The 27288-nt window shown below is 40.1% G+C and overlaps 2 protein-coding genes across 26 annotated transcripts in view; one reads left to right on the forward strand and one right to left on the reverse strand.

The window, feature by feature from the left end:
• Positions 1–27288, forward strand: part of PDE1C (phosphodiesterase 1C) — a 255121-nt gene that overhangs the window by 219172 nt on the left and 8661 nt on the right. For 15 of the 24 annotated variants that reach the window (XM_050325235.1, XM_050325014.1, XM_050325063.1 and 12 more), the window contains one exon: positions 1–12553. The exons of 2 other annotated variants lie outside the window; for them this stretch is intronic. In XM_050325235.1, coding sequence (XP_050181192.1) covers positions 1–170 — 170 coding nt within the window. In that variant the 3' untranslated portion in view covers positions 171–12553. Of the gene's footprint in view, positions 12554–27288 lie in introns of those variants that run through there. 7 more of the 24 variants (XM_050325094.1, XM_050325150.1, XM_050325081.1 and 4 more) reach the window with 5 other exon arrangements.
• Positions 5843–27144, reverse strand: PPP1R17 (protein phosphatase 1 regulatory subunit 17). Of its 2 annotated transcripts, XM_050325283.1 has the most exons (6): positions 26980–27060; positions 21350–21466; positions 20382–20494; positions 17642–17794; positions 14425–14586; positions 5843–9758 (listed from the first exon to the last, which is right to left on the reverse strand). In XM_050325283.1, exons 3-6 carry the CDS (start codon positions 20461–20463, stop codon positions 9682–9684), a joined length of 474 nt encoding a protein of 157 aa, XP_050181240.1. In that variant the 5' UTR covers positions 20464–20494; positions 21350–21466; positions 26980–27060; the 3' UTR covers positions 5843–9681. The 2 variants fall into 2 exon arrangements, with proteins under 2 accessions (XP_050181240.1, XP_050181231.1); XM_050325274.1 differs by lacking the exon at positions 21350–21466 and having other exon boundaries at positions 26980–27144.

Genomic DNA, 27288 nt, shown 5'->3' on the forward strand with positions numbered 1-27288 from the left:
CCATCAAATCTCAGCTGCATCACCTCAGGAGGCCCACTCACAGCTCAGGAGACTATTTCCCTGCCTTTGACAAGAAATTGGAGGAACATCAAGTGAGATGTAAAGTGCTTGATGAGAGGGAAAGGATGAAGAAGATTCAACATATTTCCCAGAGCTGGAATAGGAAATAGCAGAAGAGTTAAAGAGGCATCTTTTGGAATGATGCTCCTCCCAGGCCGATGGAGGATATTGTGCAACCATTGCACAGGTCATACTATATTGTACAGCAGCTGCAGTTTTGAATAAAAGGAAGTGTATGATTTAACTAAACACTGTAATGGACATTTTGTTAGAAATGTTCTCAATAGCCTTATTATTGCAGCATATGCCCACTTAGTACTAAAATAGCAATTTTCTGCCTACCACAGGTAAAACAATAACTCCTGTTTCAGACAGCAAGGGAAAGTTTTTTGTTGTCTAGCAGTACTGAGAAGTACAGTCCTCCTGTCATAGTGTGACCTATCAGGAGGATGCAGGTGGAAGGCTGGAGTATAAAGAGTCCTCTTGCTTCACTTGTTGGAAGAAGAACACGTAGCACAGCATTAAAATTGCTCAAACTCTGTTGAATGTTAAATAATACTGATTGTTTTCTATGGCATTAATTTAGTCGAGTTTGATCTCATGTGTTCTTTTGATGCATAATGTCCCATGGGTCTGAGTTTCACAATTGAATGTGGCCCTTCTGAAAAAGTTGCTCTTGCCCTCAGATTTTGCACTTTGAGAAACAGTGGCAAATAGCTCTCTGCCCTCTTCCTGGAAGCCCCTGGTGGTTTACTTACTACCTCAGTTGACCATTTCCAGTCCTGTTTTTACTCTCCTCAGAGGCAAACCTGTTCTACTTTATATCTTCCTCGCTGCTCTTCACTATATCTTTCTTTGTTGTAACCCGAGGAGAGAATGAGCACTGCACGCTGCTCAAGTGTCAGGTACACCAGAAATCTATAAAATAGTGTAATGACACTTTCTGTTTCATCTTCCAAGCCTTTCTGAATAGATGTTTAAGTTGTACTTTTATTTTTGAACCTCCTTGAGGACTGAGCAGTAGTTTCTGTAGAATTACCTATAGTAAATACTAATTAATTTATAGCTGAAACACACATACAGAGTTGCAGAGTTGGGGTTTCCTCTCTCTATATGCCTCATTCTGCACTTATCAACATTGAATTGGTGGTTTTGTCATTTACACTCAAGGAAGCTGTTGCTTCTTATTTTTCTATTTCATCTCCACTTTGCATTAATTTCTGTTCCTCACTTGCTTTCTTCTTCCACCAACACCTTTTCCAAATCACATCTTCTGGATAAGCACATTGAATAGCAGAAACAACAATCCTCCTTTACTATGAATCCTGATAATTTCATAACAATTTTTAATTTATTTCTGCATTTTTATTTTCCCCCCATTGTTAACTAGTTGTTTACCCATCTTAAGATCATATGTTGCAAACTTTTTTCTATCCATGATAGCTCAGTAGCTTTGACAGTCTTTGGGTCAAGCCCTTGTTAAAAAGGAGAACAGCAAACCGTCATTGGCTCCTTCAAGGAGTGTTGAGGTTTGTGAAGCAACATTTCTTGTACAAAAACTTGGCTGAACACTCTGTCATAAGTATTCCTATTATGAGTATCCCCACTACCTACCAATTCTATTATTTATATTTGTAAAAATTTGCTCACTGTGAATTTGCATTGTTATACACTACAAGTCTGTAACCATGTCTAACACTAAAACTGCACCAATTGGTGTATGCACCATTGCTGTGTGACAGTCACATTGAAATCATGGCTGGTTGTTGAATGAAATAAGCCAAAGTGTATTTCCACTGTTATAGATGCCCCTCACTGCAATTCCAGGCACACTTGCCTCAAGGTCTCACACCTTTTCAGAGTGTTTTGCTAGACATCTTTATTGCCTGAGTACTCTAATGTAACCATGTTTCAGTTATTTTCATCTGTTGTACCCTGTGCTTCATGTTTGTGATACTGATCTTCACCACCACCAGAACTTGTGGCTGTAGCAATGGGGCTGGGTCACTGACTAAACCAAATGTGAAAAGGAACGCACTTTAAAGTCTCCTGCTTATGAAATGTATTTATCTCTAGGAATTTTCTGAGAACTGTGTTTTACTTGTAGAATACCCTAAATATTTTACACAAATAGGCTATATACTGCATATATTGCATCCATATATATATATATATATATATATATACACAAGTATGTGCAAAATTACTTCTGTGTCATTTCCTTTCTTTCAGGGCACTTTACCTAACAGAGAACCTGACTGTTCTCTGGACAAGTGGACAGCACTAGGTTTATGTAGAAGTTGAAAGAGGAATCTTTTGGGGTTTTACCTTTCATTATTATCTGTAGTTTATTTGGGTTATTACTTTTCTGTCACCAGCATCTCACAAAGGGATTGATTTCTGCCTTTGCTCTCCTGGTCCACATTCTCTCCTTTGCCATGAAGCAGAGGTAAGTTGTCATCTTGAATATATATAGTCAAAGTACAGGGTAATGAAATTACCTACCTGGGGTGTCATCACTGAACCATAGAATGATTTGGGTTGGAAGGGACCTTAAATATCATCTCATTCCAACGCCTCTGGCATGAGCAGGGACAGCTTCCACATGGCCAGTGCCCCATCCAGCCTGGCCTTGAACACTTCCAGGGATGGAGATCCACAGCCTCTCTGGACAATCTGTTCCAGTGCCTCACCATTCTCAAAGAATTTCTTCCTAATATTCAATCCAAACCTACTCTCCTTCAGGTTAAAGCCTGTGCTGGTTTAAAGGTAAACCGGCAGGAGAAATTAACCCAGCTCAAAAGAGATTATAAGTCAGAGTTACAGTTTAATAAAAATAACACAATAAATACAATTATACAGACAAACAATTGGTTTTAACCCACAAAACCCAGATGTATAACCCAGCACCTTGGGAAACCAACAGAATGGTGTTCGTTGGCCTCTGTGCAGAGCCCCACATGGTCCCCCTGAGTCCCAAGCAAAAGGAAAGGAAAACCTGTTGGTGACAGTGGTGTTGCAGTCCGGTCAACATTGTAGTCCTCCTCTGGATCTGACAAGTGGTACCAGAAGTACCAAGACCCCAAGATTATGTACACTCAGGTTCCCGTGGGAATGCCCAGTACCTCACCCAGGGCAGAGAGTTTCACAATGGGTGATTGTGAGTCCTGAGATATTTTTGGAATCCTTGATGGCCCATTAGCAGACATGACCCCTCAGGCTAGATGTAGAGGTGCTAATGAGAGTTATCACACCTGAGTCATTGGTGTGAGGACAGGAACATCCTCCTATCTCACAGTCTTCTTAACACCCAGCTTATAGCCTGAGGGGTCAGATGTGCTCTGGAAAGCTGCTGCAAATGGTCTATTGTTAACAGTTCCTGGGAAATTATATAGAGGGTGTAGAATACAGTTTGGGTTACATCCACACAGTGATGAACTGGTCCTGGCTGCTCTAACTAGGACAAAGCAATTGACCCTTATCCTGTCAGTGCCTTTGCAAAAACTCCATCTCCAGCTTTCTGGTAGGCCTACTTAAGACACTGGAATGTGCTATAAGATCCTCCTGGAGCCTTCTCTACTCCAGGATGAACAACCTCAACTCTCTCAGCCTGTCTTCATAGGAGTTGTGCTCCAGCCCCCTGAGCATCTCTGTGGCCCTCCTCTGGACCTGCTCAAACAGGTCCATGTCTTTCCTGTGCCGAGGACCACAGAACTGGAAGCAGCACTCCAGGTGAGGTCACACAAGAGCAGAGTACTGGGGCAGAATCACCTCCCTTGACTTACTGGCCACACTGCTTTGGATGTAGCCCAGGATATAGTTGGCTTTCTGGGCTGCAGTCGCACATTACTGGCTTTCATCCACCAACACCCCCATGCCCTTTTCCCCAGGGTTGCTCTCGATCTATTCATCCCCCAGACCCTTTATACCGGCAGTTACCTTGACCCAGGTGTAGCACCTTGCACTTGGTCTTGTTGAATGTCATGAGTTTCACATAAGCCCACTTTTTTCAAGCTTCTCTAGGTCTCTCTGGATGGCATCCTGTACTTCAGGGGCATCAACTGCACCACTCAGTTTGATGTGCCATGTGGAGTGCATATGGTTCCTAAACTTTAATGGAGTTCTGATCAGGTTCCTCTTTGCTCTCATTTTTCTCTGGCTAAATCCATACTGTATTGAACTGCTGTCCATTAGAATGCCCTCTAGAAAGTTACTGTTCACCCAAATGGTTTAGAGAGGGGTTATTTTTTTTTTTCTGGAGCTGGGGAAGGTGAAGAATGCTGCCAGATACTCTTTGGTATTGGAAAGATACCTCAGAATGTCTCTTTCCTCTTCCAAAGCCTGGGGTTTTTGGCTGAAATGAAATACTGCAAAGTGGGAGAGAGAGGATGTTTTTGCAGACTGTTCTTAGTAAAAATTGGATGTTTCACGGAAATAATTCCTAAGTTTAGCACTTAGTTGTGCTGATGGCATCCAGCCTGATGCATAGAGATGTGTAATGGAGTGGATGGACTTAATGTCTCAGTCCAACCCTGACATCTAGTGTACAACAAAGGAAAATTTTCCACAAATGAAATCCATGTTATCTGGGGGAGGACCAGCTTTGAAATGTATTTGACCTTTTTCTGTATTTATGATTTTGGAGATAACCACTTGCTTCCAGCACAGAAATAAGTTTGTCTGTCTAGACAAATTTTATGATCTTAAATCTATGATGCCATTTAAATTTATTATCTGTTAACTCATTACAATTATCAGCACTTGCAAATTTAATATTTTTTTTCTCTGTAGTCCATTCGTGAGCAGAGCCTTTGCTCCAGTCATTGGATCACTTTACTACAGCAGAAAAGTTTGTTGCTCTGATAAACTTTTATTTATTGAGGAGGAGTTTTTTGTTTATTTGAGGAGGAGTTCTTTATTTGTTTTAGGAAAGGATTAAAATCTGAATTAAAATATGAATGTTAAAATCCACAGTGAGTGAGGCACAGAAAGACTCTTGAATATTTATTCCTTGATTCCTTATATTTTGTGTTTTTCCTCGGGACTCCACATTGGTCCATCACCCCATTATCATGGTTTCAAGACTAAATTATATTTATTGTGAACTTTCTGTGAATTTTTAACTTTATCTGACAATCATTCCCTTTACCTCAAACCTTTCTCCTGGTCTCTCATAGACCTGCTAAGTATCACTAAGAAACTCCCTTGTTATTGATCCTGGACTATAGTCACAGAATCACTGAGGCAGGATCAATGCTTCTGGAGTTGGCCAGTTCAAGTAGGATCCACCAAGGAAGGTTACTCAGGGCTTTGTCCAGTTTGGTTTTGAAAATCTCCAAGGATGGAGAGTCTACAACCTCTCAGGACTATCTGTGACAGTGCTTGGTAGCAAAAACATATTTTCTTACTTGTAAGTGGTATTCCATGTATTTCAGTTTGTGCCCACTGCCTCTCGTCCTTTCAGTGGGACATGGGAAGAGCCGGGCTCCCTCTTTATTCCTCCCCATCAGACATTTACGTGCATTATTATATACATTGATAATAAGTTCCCTTTAAGCTTTCTCTTCTCCAGGCTGAACAGAATACAGAAGAACAAACCTGAGATAGGTATAACTTTGTTTCAGACCCTAAGACCACCTGGGGGCCTAAATTTTTCTTTGAAGGTTGGAAAAAAAATGACAGCTTGGAGAAATCCAAAGCTCACTGCAGTGTGTCTCACAGTCATGGATACACATGTTGCCATTTAGAGGATCATTGCAGTTGAAAGAATAAGCACAAGTGGTCCATCAAATGCAGTTCTTTAATTTCTAGAATGTGCATAATAATATAGCTGTCACTTCTCTCTCTGTCCAGTCTGTGTCTTTTAAGGATTCTTCAGGATGTCAGGAATAAGGATGGATTAAGCTTCCCTTTGTAGCTTCTGGATCTGACAGACTATGTGAGTTCCTCATGCAGGACCAGAAGCCAGTATCATGGGGTAGAAACTGGCTTTAAATGTTCACTCGTTCTATTTGTGTATCTACATTGCCAAAATATTGGTATTTCTGTTTGCACCACCTCACTTTAAAAGGCCCATGGCTTTTTGGGAGGGATGTGAGGAACAGAGTAATATCTGTTTATTAACTTATCTAAATACAAGTGAGAAGCCAAAATTTCTAAGGTGCTTCGCTGACATGCATTTCTGATTTTTGCTTGTAGAAGGTATTGCTGGGCAATCTCTCTGCATACAAGAATACTGTAAAGTCGTGTGTAAAAAGTGTAATCTCAAAAGGTAAGGATGGCATAAAACATGCAGGAAGATGATCTGTTAAGATATCTAAACATATCGAATAATTTACGTGGTCAAAGCATTATACAATTATCAACTTATCAACCACTAAGACAAAATTTCAAGCAGACACAAATTCCGTGTAAGTTTTGCTAAACTTAGTGCTTGTAAATTCTGCTTTATCTATGAATATAGTGTGACTTTACAATAGCATCATGAATGTTGCTTTGAATTTATTCCACCTACCTTATGAATCTCATATTTAGCACTACAGAAACCCTTTCAAATGGTTGATGGGCTTTCTGTAATCTTTAGTTGAAAGTTCTTAAAGCCATTAAATCCCTTAGTCCAAATTTTATTGTAAATGGAGACCTGTGTCTTAGCTTCTAGGTAGATGTTAATTGAGAATTCTCTTCAAAAATATTAGCCATTAATGATCTCCAGTCTTTTATTCACTAATTGAATCACTTCATTCCCCGCTGAGGGCTTGGAGTGGTTGTCCCACCCAGTGCAGACTTCTGGGGTGAGATGCCATTCCAGATAAATATCTGAATGCAAGCCACCTCTCCACATACAAAGTTGTCAATGCACATAGCAGACAATGTGCCTTCAGTCTGGAGCAGCCCAGTCTCAACAGTCCTATGGAAATGCTTAGTGTGTGTCTGTGCTTTCAGTTTCCTTTCATTTTTGCTGTAATGGCCATGGGAGCCCTTTGGGGACACTGAATACAAATGCATTTCTGCCCTAGAACTAACCAACTCCTGTCATTTGTCTGGGGAGAGCAGTTTGTTTGTTTTAGCACTATCTGGTCTTAAAGGGAGCCTGAATGACAATAAATAAACCCAATAAACCACATTCACACCACTGTAGAGTCCACACACAATTCTGCAAAACCTAAAGGCTTTGTTTTGGGGGAAGGGGAATTGTCTGCCTCATTTGAAAAAAAAATTATTTTATTCCCAAACAAAGTAACATTTAACACTTCAACTGAGTGAAATAAAGCATGTGGAAGCTGAGAAATAATTCATCACACGGCTTCCCAGGAACATTGCAAAACCTTCTATTAACTTGATTGATCAAGTGAAAAATTACTTTTAATTGCTTATGTTGCACCTGGGTGGAAGAACAGAAAATGTTGAATTGCCAGGTTGTAAATATGCAGTTTTAAAAGAATTGCAGAATATGATGTGTGTTGCAGCATTTTTATATCTGGACTTCGAGTTGATCTATACAGAGATGGTAAATTAGGCTGGTGTGCCATCAGAGATGTCACTCAGACTGTAACTCCTCTTTGCTGAACACTGTATAGTGCTAGGCTTAAAGGGTGCTTTCTTTTTTGTTTTGGTTGGTTTTTTTCCCCTATTAAGCTGTGTCAGAATTCCCCAGGCTTGGAAACAAATCCTTTTCAGAGCAGTGAACTCAATCGCATCCTATTTGTGCTCCTGCTTTGTGTTGTTAAGGACCTTCATGTCTAAACATGTATATTTTCATGGCTAATCCATTACTGATGTTCATTTGAATCTTTTCAGGATTCCACACTCTCACTCTTGCTGTATTGTGCACTGAAAATATTCACCAGCTTCACTGGTAAAGCTAGACTTGAGTAACATGTATTTTTTTTCACATATTTACTGTGACATACTTTACTGTGTACCTTACGTTACTGTTGTTATATGAACTATTGATTGTTTATATTTTAAATACTATCTCACTGATAGGTTAACAGGATAAAAACAAGTACACCTCCTAGTTATTAGGCATCCCATTAATAATATAGCAGGCATCTTGTACACTTTAATATGCAATTATTTATTATAAGCTTGTTGATTATATCTTGAAGCTTAATATTTGTGAATAGACTGCATTCTCATGAAAGATGCTGGTTCAGTCACTGTGGCAAATGAAGTCCAAACTATTATGGTCCTCAGCTGTCTTCCTAAGGGAGTTAAAAAGATAACTAAATACAGTCTGCCAGGCTAGATGATTTACGGTCTTAAGCTCTGCCAGGGGAGGTTTAAGTTGGATATCAGGAAGAAATTTTTTACAGAGAGAGTAATCAGACATTGGAATGGGCTGCTTAGGGAGGTGGTGGATTCACCATCCCTGGAGGCTTTTAAGATGAGACTGGATGTGGCGCTTAGTGCTATGGTCTAGTAGTTGGATCAAGGCAGTATTGGATCAAGGGTTGGACTTGATGATCTCAGAGGTCTTTTCCAGCCTGGTTGATTCTATGATTCAATGATCTTCAACCTCTCTGCTCAGGTCCCTAATGGCCCAGCTGACAGTGCTACTCTATCTAGCCCAGACCTATTAAGGTAAGCACAAACTGGCCATTCTACCAGACTGTAGCTGGCTGTGAAAACAGTTCTTGATTGAATCAATGAGGTAAACTAATAAAAAAAAAAATCAAATGGTGCTGTTCCACCTTGCAATATGCATATGTCATTGAGTAACACTATTCCTTTTACTCAATTTTCACTTTCCACTTTCCAAAAGATTTTCAATCTTTTCCACCTCTCCTAACTCACCTAGAACTCAAGTTAAAAAGTAGGTGTCAAAAGAAATTATTTGGAGGAAACGGATCAACTATCCAACTATTTTATCTTTCACTGACTAGTGGAGACAATTGCCTACACTGATGTAACAGGCAGGCATTGCACTTCCCTGATATTTCTCTTCTGAGAGCTCTTCCCTCTATCCTGATGTGTTAGTGCTGACAGCCCTTAGATGTAAATTTTCATTCTGCAGTGAATCTCTCTTTTCATCCTCACAAACACAAGTCATGAGCAGATACAGGCAGAAGAAATTTTTGCTTTCCATTTCAGGGTGTGGCTCCTGCCCTTGCACCTTCTCCATCTATCCCATCAGCTTTGCACATGGGAATTTTCACTGTGGTCACTGTTATTCCAGAAGAGGAAAGCTGGACAAATTAGGTAAAGTGTCAGGAGAAAAATGCAATTTGAATCATTAGTTGATGTTTTACTGCTCTGGTGTCAAGTGCCAGGTACAGTCTACGAGTGCTGTTCTTTGTATTAACCCTTATCACCACATTGCACAAAGCTAGATCTGTTCTGAGATGGATTCCTCATTTACAGAAATGCTGGGAAGTCACTTATAGTAAACCAACAGAATCCTTCAAACTCCAGGTGTCAGTAAAATTTCTGTCATCATCTCCTATGATGCTTGCTGGGAATTCATAAGATGCAGATAAGCACTTGCTGATAATTTGAAATCAAGTGTATGCTTGAGAAAATTATTATTTATAAAAATGAAAGAACTTCTATTTCTGTGTGCTGCTACTTTGAATGACCCAGAATTATTTACACTGCATTACTGGAAATATCGTCGTAATCTTAACTGTGGATTGTGTCTCCCTCCTTTTCTTCGTCTTCCATAATCACTGTTTGTTCTTCTGTAAACAGCTTAGTGCCTTAAAAACACAAGGACACACAAAAAACCAACAACAACAACAACAAAAAGGAGAAAAAAAGTTGATTTAACATACTGCTTTTTGGAAAATACCAGGCTAAAAAGAAATTTTCAGTCCTCTCTTACTTCTTCATCTGAACATAGTTTTCCAATATCGTGGGAGTTACTCCTCATTTATTTTTAGCACATCAGTCTCCTGGTATTTAGTGAACTAGAACTGAATCACTGCATTTTTTCTAAAATTATTAGGCACTCTTAAATCTAGCATATTTTTCCAATCTGTGAAAAGAGATAATAAAGTTTTATTTGGGAACCTCTTTCTTAAAAGGGTTTGGGGAGCTAAATAAGGTAAAGAGCTTGCATGATTAAGTAAATGCTGTGATTAATCTTTGTGACTGAGCTACCTTATGTGAACATGTATATATTTCCTCTAAGTATATAGCCATATTACTTAAATTTTTCAAGTGCAGATGACAAAAGAGACAAAGATTGGAACACCAACATGACAAGTGCCATCTCACTGAAGTTACATAGTATCAGTAAATTGCAAAAACTGCTGAACAATGTGAAAACAGACTTGGATTTTAGATCATACTTTCCACAAATCTCTGTCTCTCCTCCCTTCTCTCTGTTTCTTTTTCTCTTTTTCTCTCTTATACTTGAACTGGTAAGTCCACCCTTTAGGTGTATTGAGGCTTTTGTGTGATACCAAGATATCACTAATACTGTAAATGCTCTCTTCATTAGAAAATAAATACGAAAGAAGTGAGAACAATGCATTAGGTACAAAATGTTCTTGAACTCTATTGTAACATATTATGCTAGATTTGCCTGTTTCCAGTAGAAAACAAGTGACTTGTGTGATGAATTTTATGCCCACATTCCTTGGTGTGGATGTTGATGTAGTCTACAAACAGGATTGAGAGATATCATTGTGTTGAGACCAGTGAAATCTCTCCCAAATTTGGTCTCCTAATGTTTGATACCAGCAGAGCTGTTCTGTCAGACCAACCTGTTTTGCTTCTTTCTGCATCAAAAACTCTTTTGCATAGAAGGCTTTCAGTCTTGCCAAGGTCTGAAAATAGGGCAATACAACAGAGGAAGATTTTCTTTAACTTTAGAGTCTTTTCAGGGGCGATGAATTAATGAAAATATCAACCTATACTGCCCTTCATTTGAGTTGACTCCAGCTTCATTTATATGCAGTTCTTGTGAACTAGCACTATGAAATAAACTGAAAGGCATAAATAAATGTTAATTTGAAACACAAAGGACTTTATTTGTTCAAGCAGCAGTTGAGTAACCACCATTGTTAACTGCAATGAATGATGACATTTTATGGAGATGGATGTAGATGTCCCCCACACAGACTTCTATTTCTATAGACAACTTAGGCAAATACAGACAAATTTTTTTTACTGTTGTCTTTGGGGTTTGGGTTTTGTCTTTTAAAGAAGGAGTGAAGGGTTTATGTTGTTGGTTTTTTACATCATGGAGGATCTGAGGAACAAGGAAACATAATTAAAGCATGCTTAGAATGTGAAGCTAGAATGGATCATTTGAGGAGAGATAACCTGCTTTTTGGGTAAAATCAGGAATAAGAGATCAGATATGTACACTAAATAAATGGATCATGTCTATTCACTTATTTAAACGAAGAAGTGATGAAGGAAAAATGTGTTTATGTAATTCTGATGGCCTAGTTATAGCACATAAACTAGTCCTTTTAGCAATGCTGGGGACAGCTGAAAGGTAAAACCTAAGCATAGGTCCCAGCTCTAGTTGCACAGACACTTACCACAATGAATGCAAGATCATTATCAATTAAACACTTTGGTGACTGATGACCTCCAAAGGTTTCCAGTAGAGTTCATGATTCAGAGCTCAGAGGTGGGTGTAGCCCAGAGATGCAGGTTAACAACTTTCCATGGACCACTCACAAATCAGCCTTTTAATGCAAAACAGTGGAAAGGGTATACAAATGGCAGGTCAAAGCTGTAGTTATTTGTATAACACTGGGAAAGGATTTTTTTCTTGGATACAATGCCACTGATCAGTTGTGGAGAAAATGTGCTTTACTGAATGCAGTTTGGAAGTTCTGGGTGTGAACCAAAAGGATGTGAGAAGGACATTTGATTTGGGAAACATTTGTAAGTTAGTCTTTCTCTGTTTGCTGAATAAATAAATCACTTAGTTTTTCTGCCTCTGTTTTCCCAGCTGTGTGTATTATGAAATGCAACTCATCTGCAGATCTATTTTAAGGATTGGTAGGTTGTTCTATTAATATCTGCCAAGCGGTCTGACTAAAGAAAGCAGAAGGTAAATGTTGGAGGTGAGAAAGACCACGAGGAAATGGAAACGGCATATGCATTATGGAAGAATCAGGGAAAAGAAGAGGTTTCGTTTGAAGAGTGGAAAAACAACCTTGCCGACACCACTACTTGTGATGACACCAATGTTTGAGGGCTTTGCCGTGGTAGCTCTGCTGAAATCATAAAACCTATTACTAGGTTGACTTTCCTATTTTCCTTTCATGGACTTGAAGCCTAGCAGGCATAGAGACAGTGTTCCATTGGTCAGTGTACCAAGTGGTACTGACCAATCATGTTCTCCCCAGTTATCTCCTCCCTCGTTCCTACCTTGCAATGTTTATTCATATACCTTTACCCAATCTCTGTTAGTGGATTTGCATGCTCCGCCCTATCCCCGTCCAGGTTCCAGATCCTTCCTTACTCTTCCCTATAAAACCCACCTTTTTGTGTTAATAAAGTTAGATCAGCCTTGGCTGTGAAGGTGTTTGGACTTGTGTTGTGTGTCTCTTCTTGGGGCTGTGTCACAGCTTGAACCTAACCTTCCAGATCCCACCTCTAGCTTTCTCCTAACATCTAAAAGCTAGCCAAGAACCCCTGTCGCTGGTCCGGTCCCTTTCCCGACAGCAAAACTGTGACAGGTAAATACAATGTAGTCATAATTTCCCAACAGAACCTGCAACTACTTGCAATTTTTAGCTAGACACGAGAACCATGAAGGCTTACAGAGATATAAAAGTTTCTGTTAGGAAGCTCAAACATAGGCAGAAGTTGGCTTAAATCAAGAAGGTGCCACCTAGATCTAAGCCATTCCTCCTGGGCTATAAATCGGAAAACCAACAAAATGGAACCTGTCTACAGACTACCTGAGGACAACTCCTGCTGGAGAGGCAAGAGGTGACATTAAACTTCTGTGCTTCTCATGTTACCCAGAGGTTTTCAGTGGGGTTGTGATGTTATCCTAAAGGAGCTACCTTAACTGTTTTACTACGGTATAAGAATGAATGAGGGTTTGAAACTGTGGTTTTGCTATTTACCTCTGATCTGATTAGGAAACCCTAAGCAGCCACGTTTCAGGAACCGTCTTCCCATATTTAGGCATGTATTTATATTCTGTCTCAAACCCACAGGCCTGAAGAGCTCTCAGAAATACTTCAGTTAATGAAATATATTGCTAAGTGCAGATGAGCGTTCCAGAGCTGACTGCAGGCTTGGATCAGATTCAAGCCATTTTCTGTCAAGTGAGACAGAAAAAAAGACTACTGGAATTGTGATTCTATTTTGTGTTCTAGTCTAATCCCTTCGGAAAAGGTGTTGGCTGGCTGAAGGCGAGTGGGCCACTGAAGGAGACTTCTGCTCATAGTTTGTTTGTATGCACATGGCATAATGTTATATGTGCCACTTCAGTAGAAGTTTGAAGGCTGAATACATTTAGAAGCTTAACCCTGGTAGAAGAGAATTCAGATAACTAATTTAGCACCCCCCTTTTTGTACCTGCATTTCCCAATTGGATTGGGTGTCTGTAAGGTGTAAGACTGATTCTGCTTCTCATTTGGACCACATACTGTCCAATAGATACCCTGTATGGTCCATTTGACTTGTGATAGAAAATCTCCCTGGCCACCCATGAAGGAGAGTGACTGTCCTAGAAAGGTTATAACCAGCTGGTAAAAATGGAGAGGGATAACACATCTGCCATTTTAACTGCATTTACAACTAAGTATTTGTGTGGACAGCTGTTCAGAAAGATAATCTAGTAATTAAGCTCTTTTTCCCCATAACAAATGCACAGAGTTTGAATTTTGTCACACATTTGATGGTCACCAGTTTTTTTCCACCTTCCCTTCCTTTCCCTTCCCTTCCCTAGTGGCATCTTAGGTGAGCATGTATGTATTGTATGTTATGCCAGAAGCACAGAATTGTCTTTAAGGTGCTGTTAATGAGAAGTTCATTACAGCTTGATTTTGTCAGTGCATGTCAGGAACTGTGAAGTGAAGAGGAGTTTAATCAGTATAGCTTTTTTTCAAGTTGTTTGAGGCATTTTAGTGCTGGTGGCCTAAAAATTTACAGCTACTTAGGTTTGAAAAGCAGGATATTAGTTGACCTGTCAGAAAAGTAGGATTACAGTCTGTGGAAGATAATCAAGTGACCAAATGTCTTCTCTTACTTCCCTTCCTTTCTGTCCCCAGAGCATGAGCAGGGGATATGTAAAAGACTTTTCATGAGCCACCACTGTTATTAGACCAAATAAGTCTAGTTCATTAAGAGCAGCTAAGTAGGCTGGGCAGAGAGCAACCTCCTCCCAGGCATTCCTCTGACACTAGCCACTTTGGAGGATTCTTCACCGAGGTTTCTTACCTATTATCAAAGGTGGGATGTGTATTGCAGGTGTATCTTTTCTCTTGGGCTTTTTCTGCTCCAGTTCAGTGACTTGAGAGACTGGACTCACTCTCTCTCTCTGTGGCTTCTCTGTGATACCATATCTTTTCAGCAGATTATCAGAAAAGTCTGAAACTATGCCTGCAAGGAGGGGAAAAAAAAAAAAAAACACAACACTTTAGCCTAGTTCACACTGAAGAAACTTGCACCTGTGTAATTCTTCCAACGACTACTCTGAAGTAAAGCGGCATGAGTGCATGATCTGCTGCATGGCATAACTACCCTACATTTCCTCCAAGTTAATTATAGGCTACAAACAATGAAGCTATCAGGCTAGCTTGCTTTTGGTTGTATTTAATCCACTAAACTGCAGCCCATCAGAAATCATGGTAAAGAATTTCTATTCCAGAACCTTAGACATCTTGTCAAAGTAGCTTAATCACACAGATGCTCAAGCCTCTAGTTGGGAGCAATGGGATTGCACAGAAATGGCTTATTTTTTCCAGTGAAACAATGTTTTCTGTATGGTATGGTAGTTGCAGGCACAAAAGGCAGCTCTTCAGCCTCTGAGCCACTCTTCCCTAGAAGAGAATTGCTGATGGAAGATACATGTGAAAACTGAACAGAGTCAAATTCAGTATCTGGATTACAAATACAGGAAAATCCCAGCTGCTTGTTTTTGGCTTGATGAATTGTTGCATCTATACAGGGAACCTTACAAGTAGTTAACTGGCTAACTCTTTGTGGCAGGAGGGCCTACTCCAGTAAGGCCTAGAATTCAATCAGAGAACGCAGAATGCAAGCTCTCATACAAGCTATCTGTGATGAGTTACTGGTGGCCCCATGGTAATATTTCTGGTGTTGAATTATGCTAAAAGCAGCTGTGAGATCCTGGATTCGAATCTCACTGAATTATTGATATGGGTTGGAACCAACTCACTTATGAGTGTGCACATGGGAAAGGGCTGGGCCTGGACCTGCCAGGTTCATGGTAAGGGCTGCCCATCAGGCCTATGCTGAGGGCACATGGCAGAGCTGGAAGGTTCTGCAGCCCATGCAGAGCCTGTGGCATCACTGAAGGCCCTGCAGCCGGGCTGTCAGTCAAGACAGACCTGCCTGGTAGCCCAACCACACCACACCCCTGCAGCCTGTGACTGCCTACAGCACACCTCACTCCGGCCGGGAAGGCACTGACTGGATGTCCTGCCTGGGAGGGAAAACTGAACTCTGTAAATGCACGAGACTCTATGTGGTCTCTCCTCTCTTCTCCCTCTGCAGTCAGCACCATGAGAATCAATGGATCTTGTTGGTAACCATTTTTCCACTCTCTTCTCTCTGTCTGTAACCCTTTTAATCTGTTTTCTTTTACTCCTTTCCTTCTCTTGTGGATAACTTAAAACCAATGAACTGTGTTTTACTAAAGCTGGTATATGGTTTGTTTTAGTGGATTTTTCCAGTGGAATGGGTCTTTTTGCTGAATGATTTAGTGAAATGCTTTATTCTTGGTTGTATTTTACTCTTGTAAAAACCTTTTGCCAAAATATCTTATTTTTCTCACTAAATTAAAAAGAATTTCTCTTGGAGAAGAACGTGTAACTCTTTCTCCGGATGCTAATTAGAGGTTATAATGAACCAAGAGGCTTTTAAAAAATCAAAAAATGTAATTGCTCTGGGCAGTTTAATCCGGAATGCAACACCAGCCTGGTTCACCAAACTTCAAACACACATCCTACCTTTTGAAGTTGGATATGACAGATAAGAAAGTATCTGGCCTGTAAATTTTTAACTAGCAGTCAGTCACCTTATACTATAAAAGTCTAGCTCCCTTTCAGGTTTTTCTTAACTTATCCCTTCTTGGGGTGTATGTGTAGAGGTTCCTCGCTTGGGAGGAGAGGCTGAGAGAAAGAGATCTCTCTACGAGCATTGGTATTGGTGAGTTACATCAAATTGCTACTTAATAATTGTTTCTTTTTGTTAACTTTAATAAAATTGCTTCAATACTTGCTATGATATAATGCACTATCCTATCTTATACTATACTACTAGTAGTTTTAGTGTTTATATTGTGTAGTAAATAATTCCGATTAAGATCTTTTGCCTGATCATTTGTAATAATAAATTATTCATTTTAATAAATATTCAATCATTAAACCTGCGGGACAAAAGTGGTTCAATCACACCTTTGTAATTCCTTATGTTTAAATTGTTGATGTAATATGTAGCTGATTGGATTCATCTACATTTAGACTCCTCTCTGAGAAGGAGTTTAGAAAGCAAGGCAGTCCTTTCTGCACCTTGTGTCTTAGGGCAACTGAATGACTCTACACCTCCTAATGGCAGGGCCTTTTTTTTAATACGTTTTGTCTGAGCCTTCCACTCCCACCCACAACACTCTCTGTGTACGTGCAGCATGGGAAGAACAACTCGATGATACAAGAGCACAGCTCTCTCCCTGAAGAGCGCAAGGACTGCTTGTTAGCAGAGTGACAAACATTTATTCCTACTGCTGTTCTTGGAAGGTCATCAGGTTTCACTGGCAGTCTCCAGCTTATTCTTCCCTTCCCCAGGTTGGCTCTCAAACATCTGTAGATGTGCCACAGCAGGAAGCATCCTACAAGGAGCGCCTTTGTTGCTGTGGTGATTTCTGGCTTCCTGAAACGCTCAGAGTCCCCATAAGCATATGAGCCCTGTAATTTCTAGGAGGAAATCCTGGATGATGCAGGAAATTGTGCAGGTGGCTTGTGTGCCTCTTTGGTCTACTGCCAGCGTTATCCTCGTTCAGCCTTCCTCTGAGCACTGGGTATGAGTTTCAAGAGAAAGTGCAGGGGCTGAACTGGATCCATTTTGATTTTGGACCATATCAAATTGGGACATCGAACATGACTCAGCATATCACTTAACACATAAATGTAGCATCATTTAGCAGCAAGACTATGAGCTCCAAGGGAGCACGTTTTCCAGAGCATACACCCTCTCACCTTGGTGTTCCCAGATCTGTGAGCAAACCCTTCAACTAACGGAGGATGGCTTTGAGGAAGTCAGACTCTGTTCATCTGCCTTCCAAGATGCACATGCATGGAGCTGTGTTTCTGTAAGCATCCAAGGGGACATAACTAAATGAGGGGTCTATGGACTTTGCTCAGATTCAGTTCCCACAGCTAAATTGGGATTTCAAAGTCAAGAGATTTATGCTTACCTGTTAGAGGTGGTGGAGTGGGCAAAGCTGGTGTATCTTTTCTCCTTGGCTTTTTTTGCTCCTGTTCAGTGTTTTGGGAAGCTGGGATGGTTTTACCTTTTCTTGGCTTTTTTTTGAGGTCGCAGTTCTTAATCAGCTGCTCTGAAAGATCTTCTGCAGGGAAAAGAATAATAGAAATTGAAACTTTGGGGAAATAATAAACCAGACATTGAAAAGAAATGCTTTAATAATAGTGCTTTAATCCAAGTAAATTAAAATGCCCATGAAAAACATCTTTTAAATACTTAGCTCATCAAAAGAGGCCTCTGTGCCATACTACAAGGAAGTCAAATGACTTAGGTGGTCCTTCTGTGTTGTAGGCAGTAGATATAAAACAGAGGGAGAGAGTTGGGTGCAGCTGTGTGTTTACATGGTAGAGGGAAGGCTGCATCACTGTGAGCAGAGGTTCCATAGCTACCCCTGTTTCATCCAGTGCTCACCGTGTGGACTGTGTCTTCGAGAGTTAAAAGGGCACTTTTATGAAGGAAAGTTTTACATATGTGGGGTCAGCCTGAGGCACTGGTAAAATAAGCCAGTCAGTATATTGTTCCCTTCAAGAGTTGCCTTTATTTCAAGAGCTACTGAGCAACTGCTATTTGCTTTTGGTCTACATAACATTGTACTGGACTTCTGGTTTTCCCCTAAAACAAGCCTTGACTCAGATGACTCAGAGAGTCAGCATGTCTTTTTCTACAAGAGTCTGCATTTTTGAGTGCTTATGCAAGCTGAAAATATTGAAGGTAATCTGTTGTGGTGGTGCATCCTCCTCCCTCACCTCATCCTCAGGCCTGCTTTGTGATCTCAGCAGCTTCTGACAAGCCTCGGTTGAACCAGCTGAGTGGTGAAGTGCCCCTTGACTGTACCAGTTGGGTGGGGAAGCATCTGTGACCATACTGGGTGCTTTTGCATGGTAAAGGTAGGAACAATACTGACCATACCAGGACCGTCAGCTGCCCAACCAAGATGAGGAACAAAGGATAAGCTGTTATTTGTGTTACCCTTCGTAAGTAATTTACCTGAATTGTAGCCCAAGTGAAATGGTACCATTGTTAGGAGGCCTTGTGCAAAAAATGAATTGTAGGCTGAATGCAATGGTACTATGGTTACTGGACTTTTTGGGAAAAATCATCTTGTGACCATATAAACAGCAGTGCTAAGTGAGGCCTCCCGGATTTTGAGTGCTCCTGGAAAGCAGTGGGCTGCACCAGCAACTCCCTTTGAGTGGGATGTCTCTTGGAGCTCACAAACCCTCAAGTTTGCAATACCTGAAACGTGTTGCTGATGATGAGGTCTAGGTGGATTACACACACACTCTCCTTGAGGGCCAGCCCATGCCTGTTGAGAAATGCTAAGGGATTTGATAAAAGTACTTCACTGACCTTGAGGGGAATTTTTGATTAGTACCTTTACCCAGATAGATATAGATGTATATATTTATTTCCTTGGGTGCAAGCAAGTGAATTGATTATGGTATGAATGTTGTTATTTTGAGTTTATAATTAACTAGTTGTTATAATTGTAGCAAATACTATTGAATCACTTCTTAAAATGTTAAGGTAGTCAATGATTAGGTGCTTTTGCACCCTTTTCTGGTATCCATATCCTCTGCACTCTAACCCTCCTTGCATCCCCAGTCTCTGTGTAAATTATTCCAAACTGCTTCTAATCCAATTTACTCTTAATTTTTTAAACATTCTAACTACTCATTTGCGACACCTCTCATTATTATCATCACTCAAACCAATGCTCTAAATTCTTAAAAGCTGTTTGTTTGCCTTTGTCTGGGTTTCCCACACCCTTATCCAACCCCTAACTGCAGACTTGGATGCAAGCGCGACTTCATTCCAGGCTCTCTTACACTATTTAAGACATGTTATGTCTGTGAGCCTGCAGATTGTAAAACTGGTGCCTGTGGCTAGAAATGCCATGTGACATAGTCAGAATTAGGATACCTTCCTTGGAGGACAAATAAACAAAATTGATAAAATTCTGCTTGCCTGTGGTGCGACAGTTTTTGACACGCAAGTGAAATGGCCTCTCTGTTTCATTATTGTCATCACAAGGGTAACAATGAGCAAATAGATTTTTGTTTCTGCGTTGCTAAATCTTCAGGACAATTTTGCAAGATGAGAGTGAAGTAATAGAATTTGAAGTAGAAGCAAAGACCATGAATATGCAAAAAACACATCTATCAAGTATGAAGTCTGGTATTCAGGAGAGTGGCAGAGCAAAGATGACTGATATGCTCAGTGTAAAAGTAGGTTCAAGGAAGGAACAGATTGATTCTGAAACATTTTCAGAAAGCTGCCCCAATGAATGAAATGGGATGCTTGAAATCTTTTTCTCAAATTTCATATGGAAAATGTGTTCAGGTAAAGCTTAGCTACATCCTAGCTTTCAATTTACTATAGTATAAATGGAGAAACTGCTCTATGTTTTCTCCTAGGGAAAAAAAATCAATGACTCTTTTTGCTTTCTCTGTAATTAACTTCACTCTAGAGTTTCAGCTGATATTTATATGCAGGAAAAATGCTCTTTGCCATTCCATCTGGCATCAGAAGTGTCAGCAGAAGGTATAATTATCCATTTTCTTCAGGGTTCAGTTTTATTGTTGGAGGGGAAAAATGGACACTGGAGAGGACTTCATGATGTGAAGGCAACACCTCTCATTAGTGCGATGACATCATCTAATAACACTTACCTAAATGGTTACACTGTGAATCTCGCTTATCCAGTCTGTCGTCGGGCATATCAAGTGGCTGAACACATTCTGTTGACATCATTGAAACAGGCTTTTCTCCTCCTTTGAAGATACTACACACACACACAGACACACACCAAAAACCCAAAACAATCAAATAAATGAAACCGCAACCAAAACCAAAACCAAACCAAAACAAAAAAAGCACAACTTTATTGGTGTAATGTATCCACTTGCTAGCCAGATCGTGAGGAACTCTTGTCTTCCAGCTGCCCTCTGTCATGCAGTCTGCTGGCCTGATTTCACTCACATGTGCTGAGATGCATCCTTGCTGTAAGCAACCCATGATAGCACGGATTGGCTCTACAGAAGAATACTGCCTTTGATCATAAAGTGCTATCTCATAGTAAATATTAGGGGTTTTTCTTTTTTTTCTTGTTTTCTTCTGCATTTTTTCTCAAGTATAAATTAAGGATCATATTTGGTGTTTATTATATGATCCAACTTTAATTATGAATTCTGTTGAATTAGTCTTATAAGTCCAGCTCCTGTAAGACATCTTAAATACCCCCTGAAGATCCAAGTGTAAGGGCTGCCTCAGAAAGATGACTGGTGCCCACAGACCCCAAAGCCAGGATGAAGTAGACTTCCTCATCACTGGGAACTCATTTCACCAGGCTGTTTATTTGCCCATGCCCTGTAAGTCTCAGTGGATTGCTGTTTTGGCTGGTTTACCCCTCTTTATGCATAACTGCAGTTGGTGTTGAAGCCCACCCTTCTACCTGAGCTTCCCCAGCACCTCCCCCAAGCTGAGAGTTGGTCCTGGACTCACTAACTCTGGGTCTGCCACAAATGCTGTCACAGAGAGAAGAAAATAAGGCCATTTTTCACTGCTGATTGTTTCTACAGTTGCTTAGCTGAAACCCATCAGAATGACAAAAGCATTTTAAAGGAAGAAAACCTTCAACCTGAAGGTGCAGTCCAAGTGATCTTGGTATCTTCCTTCATCCAGCAACAGTTGTGCTAGTTTCTTATTCACAACCTCTATTCCCCATTTTCTTGGAATAAGAGCAGACTATGACTTCCTTGTAAGGAGGAGAAGGGCAATGAAGAAGAGAAAAAAACACAGGAGACAATAAGAATAGTGGATGAAAGACAGATCAAATTGGGAAAATTGAGGAAGGGGAGGTGGAGAAGGAAAGGCAAATAAAAGTGAAAACAAAAGGCAGCTGGAGAAAAGCAGTGAAAAGGATGATGAGAAAATAGGAGACTGAACTGTGGGACTTTGTTTTTGTCTTGCTGGAGGTAAAGAAATGACATTACTGTTTCTCTGTAAATTGTAGTGGTTTTTTGTCAACAAGAAACAGAACAGTAGGGGAATTAATTTAATTTCTATGACTGCATCTATATAAAGAACAATTAATCCTTAAGGAAAATCCAGTCACATAAATATTTGCAAAAGTATGAAAGGTCGCACTGAGCTAATTCTTCAGGGAATGGAAAAACATGTCTTAAATGCAAGTGACTTCAAAGTAAGTGGAGTAACCCTGCCTAGCAGCACAAAATTTTACTCAGCTCATGCACATATGGGATTAACTCCCTTACATTTAAGTATTTAAAATTTACAAAAATTTGTAACATTCTAAAACCTTACTGAATCAGGCTAATAAATAAAGGGTTTGACCTCTGGATGTTCACTGTAGAACTGTCCCCATCCAGCCTCACATCTGTACTAAAGTATTATACAACCTGAAGACTTCATTTTCATTTACAGCAAGAAAAATCTCCCACTTGAGAAGACCCTACATAAAGAAATCTTTGAATACACCTTAGCATGATATGGTGCTATGTTTCTCCCCTGTATAAATAAACTATAACTATGGCTTAAAATGAAGCAGATATAATTTTATTTAAAACTGAAATTTATAATCTGACCAAATGAAGGCGCACAATTCATTTTATGATTTGAGGGAGTTTTACTCTTCAATGCCATTTGATTTAATTGGATTTGATTAGGGCACACTGTCTAAATATTATAATTGTAGTGAATGTGTTCTTTTCTGAAGGATACTTTGCCTACAAGGTTTCCAGTAAAATCAGGGATACCATTTCAGACACTATGGACTTTTTTTTTTTAACAGGTCTTGAGGCCAAAAGGATGAGGATAGGTAGCAAAATTTAAATATATAATTGGTAATAAATTATATTGACTGGAAATGTTTTATAAAATATGGTTAATTTTGGTTAGATTTCATTAGGTTGTTTCATTAATTATTTCACCTAATAAAAATTAAGCTTTGTAAAGACTTGATATAGGATTGGTATATGCAGATTATGAGAAAATGGCATCGTTATTTTTTCTTAATATGATAGGTTGGAAAATATTATTCTAAAATATAACTCTTAGATCTGTATTCATATTTTCATAGTCACACATGCCAAGCCCTTGGCATCTTCAGTGCTTTAAAATACTGCTTTACAGCCTAACTTCTGATACTTCCCTTCCTTTCTTTTCTTAAATTTGCCCTTCAGCCAGCATTGCTTTACTTACAAAAGTGTTTACACATGGCACATTGTGACAGACTGTGTGACAAAATAATAAAAAGAGACAAAATATATCATGGGTTTGGGCATCTTGGGTGTATATGCATTGGGTACGATGTGTGAACCTGTGAGTGCTGTTACAACTTGTCACTGTACATTATCCACAGAGCTCTCCTTCAAAGGAGGGTTGCTGTATGTGAGCATTGTAATAGTACTTTCCCAAACCATTAAAATATGTTCCTGTAACTAAGGAAACACGTTCCCCAGTAATGTTTTTCATGTGAAGGTATCCTGCTGTAAGGACTGTATGCCCCCATTGAATTGAAGCAGGTTCTCGATTTTCATGTGTTAAGTGCAACACTTTTCCTAGCAGCTTTCACACTAGCACAGTTTGCACTCTCTGCTGCTGTCAGTCACCTTGTTAGCTAATGCTTGCTATATATATGATGAACTATGGTGTTTTTCTCTTGCACTTTGTCATCTCTCTTGACATAATGATCCACATTCATCCTTTGTGCATTTGTAATGGTTACAGTGGAGCTCTAAATCACACTCAACAGAATATACTTCCTGAATGCTATAGATCTTTCCATATCAATTAGGATTCAATGGTCATTTATCCTGAGACTTTGGTACAATGCAGCTAGGCTGTACCACCCCCCTGCAAAGATACAGGACTAAAGGAGTCACCTTGAGTCTCTTATTTCTAGGAAAATATGGAGCTGATTGAGACAGCTGAAATACTTCCCCAAGAGTTGAGACAAATTCTAGTTTTGCCTACATGGTTTTGCATTGCCCCTTGTTAACATTTTTGGCATTCTGTAGGACTGGCTCTAGTTACAGACAGAGGAGGACAGTGAATGATAATGCAAACTGAAAAGTACAGGTATGACTAAAAGCTACTTCAGCCTCATGTAAATGAGCTCTTATGCTGAATCACTGTCATATAACAGTAGGACTCCTTTGGGCACACATTCATGTAAGACATGGTGATTCAGATGAAAAATATCTGAACTTTTCACTTTCCGGATATCAGCTTTGGACTTTTAGTTAGCTTAAAGTGCATTTCGTTTTTTTTTCAAAATTCTCAGCTGCTAGATGTGCTAGATTAAAGTGCCCAAATAAAGCTATCCTATCACTCACTAACATAGTCTTAAAACACACAAATAATACGATTCTTTGCTTAAATTGTGGGTTTCCATAAAAAAGTCCATTAATGCAACCAGTTCCAGGCTTCAATTACGTAAAAATATTTTACTGGAGACAGACAAAGGAACTGGTTTTGGTCTACTATCTTAATGCACAGTTGGTTTAATGTAGATATTTGTTTCACAAGTAATGAGCCTAGAGCTTAGGGAATACTCAGTAAAGCTACTCTCACATATTTCTACTAAAATGATGTAAATCTTTCAAGGCCATCTGATACTGTGACATTTAAACCAACTTATGACGAAATCTCATGAGAAAAACCTACCTTGTAAGATGAAAATTAAAGCTTTCAGAACAAAACTAAAGGGCTGGACTTTTCATTTGATCCTGAACTAGGCATGGAAATGGCTTGGGGAGAAAGTTAAATCTCCATGTTTTCTCTTAGGGTTTGAATGGTTCTAGGTGCTACATGAAAATTAGGTACCTATGGATTGTTGTATCTAGTCTCAAGGGACAATGCAGTTCTCTAATGAGTCATCAGTAGGTAATCATTCTTATCTATAAGATGGAGAAATGAAGTTCTGATATGCAATTCTTATGAAAGTTTACAGGGGCCATGTGGGCATCGATGTCAATATTCCTCACCATTGTACAGTAAGGCTTATGGTTTCCTTGTATGTTGAATACTTAGAATTTCTGAACTGACCCTTTGTAAGATATCCACAAACTGTGCTTCTGAAGACTTCAGTAGACTATGTGGTGTTGTATGTGGATTTTTTTTCTTCTTGTTCAGAGGAGTGTTCTGTTTCCACAATTGACAAAATTCCCAAGAAAAGCTAGTTTCCAAGACATGCAAAATTATTAAAGAAACCATTAGCATGTTGACAAGGATGCTGCATAAATACAAGTACTCTTGAGATCATCCTTGTTCGGTGGCAGCAGGCAATCTGAATTTAATAAGTTTATTTTGGTAGTTGGTAATACACATTGCCACAGAAGCCAGTATGACGCTATATAACATATCTTCTGAAGCCAGAGCAATTTGTAAGAACATATTTTGCCATAAGCTGAGAGAAGAAGAGGCAGAAAGAGAGGCAACTAGGGCCCTGGAGTGGGACAGCATGCACACATGCTTGTCCACATTCTCATAGGTAGGGCCTAGCCTTGCTGCTGCTGGTGTACTCTATACTTGGAAATGAGAGTAAGTAGGAATAGCTTACAGGGTGCTGCCCCATGCAGACATGAGGCAGAGGCTGTACTGCAATAGTTACAGTCCAGCCTGGACCAAAAGCAGCATATTGCTGTCCTGCCCAAAGACCTGCTCTGGCATCAGGGCTTGCTCTTTAAGACTGGTACCTCCTCTCCCATCACACGCACATTTAGGGTTTTCTGTCAGGTTTTGATTTGTAATTATTTTAAATTGTTTTGCCCCTTTCTGTCTGGTTGCAATGAGGCACATGAACAAAGAGGGATGCTTCCAGCATCCTTCCCTGCTTTTCCGTTGCCTCCCTAAACCTATGTGGGAGGCAAAGACAGACCAGTCCTTCCTTCTATAGCATGTCCTCTGCAGAGGGCTCTATAGTGGGAGTAGGCCCCGTATTTGCATTAAGTAATTTATGAATACATAAAGAAGGAATAAGATACTATCCTTTGGATGTAGCCATCTCACACCCACCTTCCCAACACAGAAATCATGTGAAACAGCTCAGGGGCCAAGAGAAATGGTACAATACCTGTCTACGTTTGGCTTCTTCCACCTTCACTCATCAGGCAGACTTGGCACCTTTATCAGCAAATATGCACCTCACCCATACCCCTTCCTATCCTAGCCCAATTGCAACTGCTTTCTGGCAAGCCATAAAGGAAGACAACCAGTCTACCGCAGTCAGAGTAGAAAACAGATGTGCTAAAAGTAGAACATCTGGGTGTTCCTGTGTTGCATTGCAAACTTTTCATTACAAGTTTTACCATATGTTTAATGTTACTGTGTTGGAGTGATACCTTCCTGGGCACAGAAGACACCTTCATGCTAATACACAGAGTTTCTTCTTCAGTTACTTAGGCACTAGGCTGCTCTCTCCAGGTATTCTTGTCAGATTAGTCTGACTTAAAGTTTTCTGAAGCATATTTAAATCTTCTTAGCAAACACTTGGATATTGGAAAGCTGGATCTTAGTGCCTCCTTCCACCCCAAAAATTTGCTGCTAACAATAACATGGATACAGAAATACCATAGAATTGTCTGGGACCAGTTTCTTCTCACAGAGAGTGTTCTTCTGGGCACCCTGGCTGAGCTGTGGACTGATTCCCACTACCGCCCATAAAGGCGTAAAATAAATAAAAATAACAAGCAGCTAAACTTCTGATTGACTGAAAAAATGTGATACACATTTGCACAGGTTCTGGTCACAAAGTTTTTGCCTTTGGAAATAATAAAAAATACAAAGTCTTCCTTAACTAGTTCCTAAAGTACAAATAACCCCTTGCACATGCCAACCTTAGTAGTGGGATAAGAAGTCCTGATACCAATTCCCCCTCTGTTGGCTTATGTTGGCTTCCTGTGAACTGTCCCACCAGTTAAAGTTAGTTGAAGCAGTTTTCTCTAAAGTACTCTCCCCACCATGACCCCATCCAGGCTGCATTCCAGCCTCAGCGCAGTCACATCCCAACTTTCTCCAAATGGGACCATCCCCAGACCACTGCCTGTGGAGTGAGACCCTGTGCTTTCTTGCTAGTCCCCATTCCCCATAGCCCCAGAGGTGACAAGGCAATTTTCCATGCTGGTGGTGACTTAAAAAAAAAAAAAAAAAAAAAAAAAAGAGAGAGAGAGAGATTAAAATAAAGAAGCCAACCAAGCCAACCAGCCAGGAGAGAGAAGTGTGTGAGAATGTGGCTGAAGTACTTACGGAGCACTGTGAGGTGGTGGGGAAGGTGCGGTTTAGTGTCGAGGCTCGCTGGAGGAGTTTTCTGGGCTAGGTCTGCAGCTGATGGTCTTGCCCGTCTTATCTAGGGAGCTGCGGGAGCTGTCGCTATGGCAACGCCGCACTGAGGCGCCCTCTGGGAGGCTGGGGAATAGCATCACCACTCCCTGACCCACCAGTGGATTCTAATTCTGTCTCCTTCCTCTTTCACAAGTTGCAGAGGCTGAAGGAGAGGCATTAGAATGCAGGGGAGACTGGCAGCACCTCAAGGCTGAGGCACCATTCCTGCCAGAG

This window comes from Myiozetetes cayanensis, unplaced genomic scaffold (genome assembly GCF_022539395.1).
Source record: "Myiozetetes cayanensis isolate MyiCay16 unplaced genomic scaffold, myiCay2020 scf1, whole genome shotgun sequence".
NCBI lineage: Eukaryota > Metazoa > Chordata > Aves > Passeriformes > Tyrannidae > Myiozetetes > Myiozetetes cayanensis.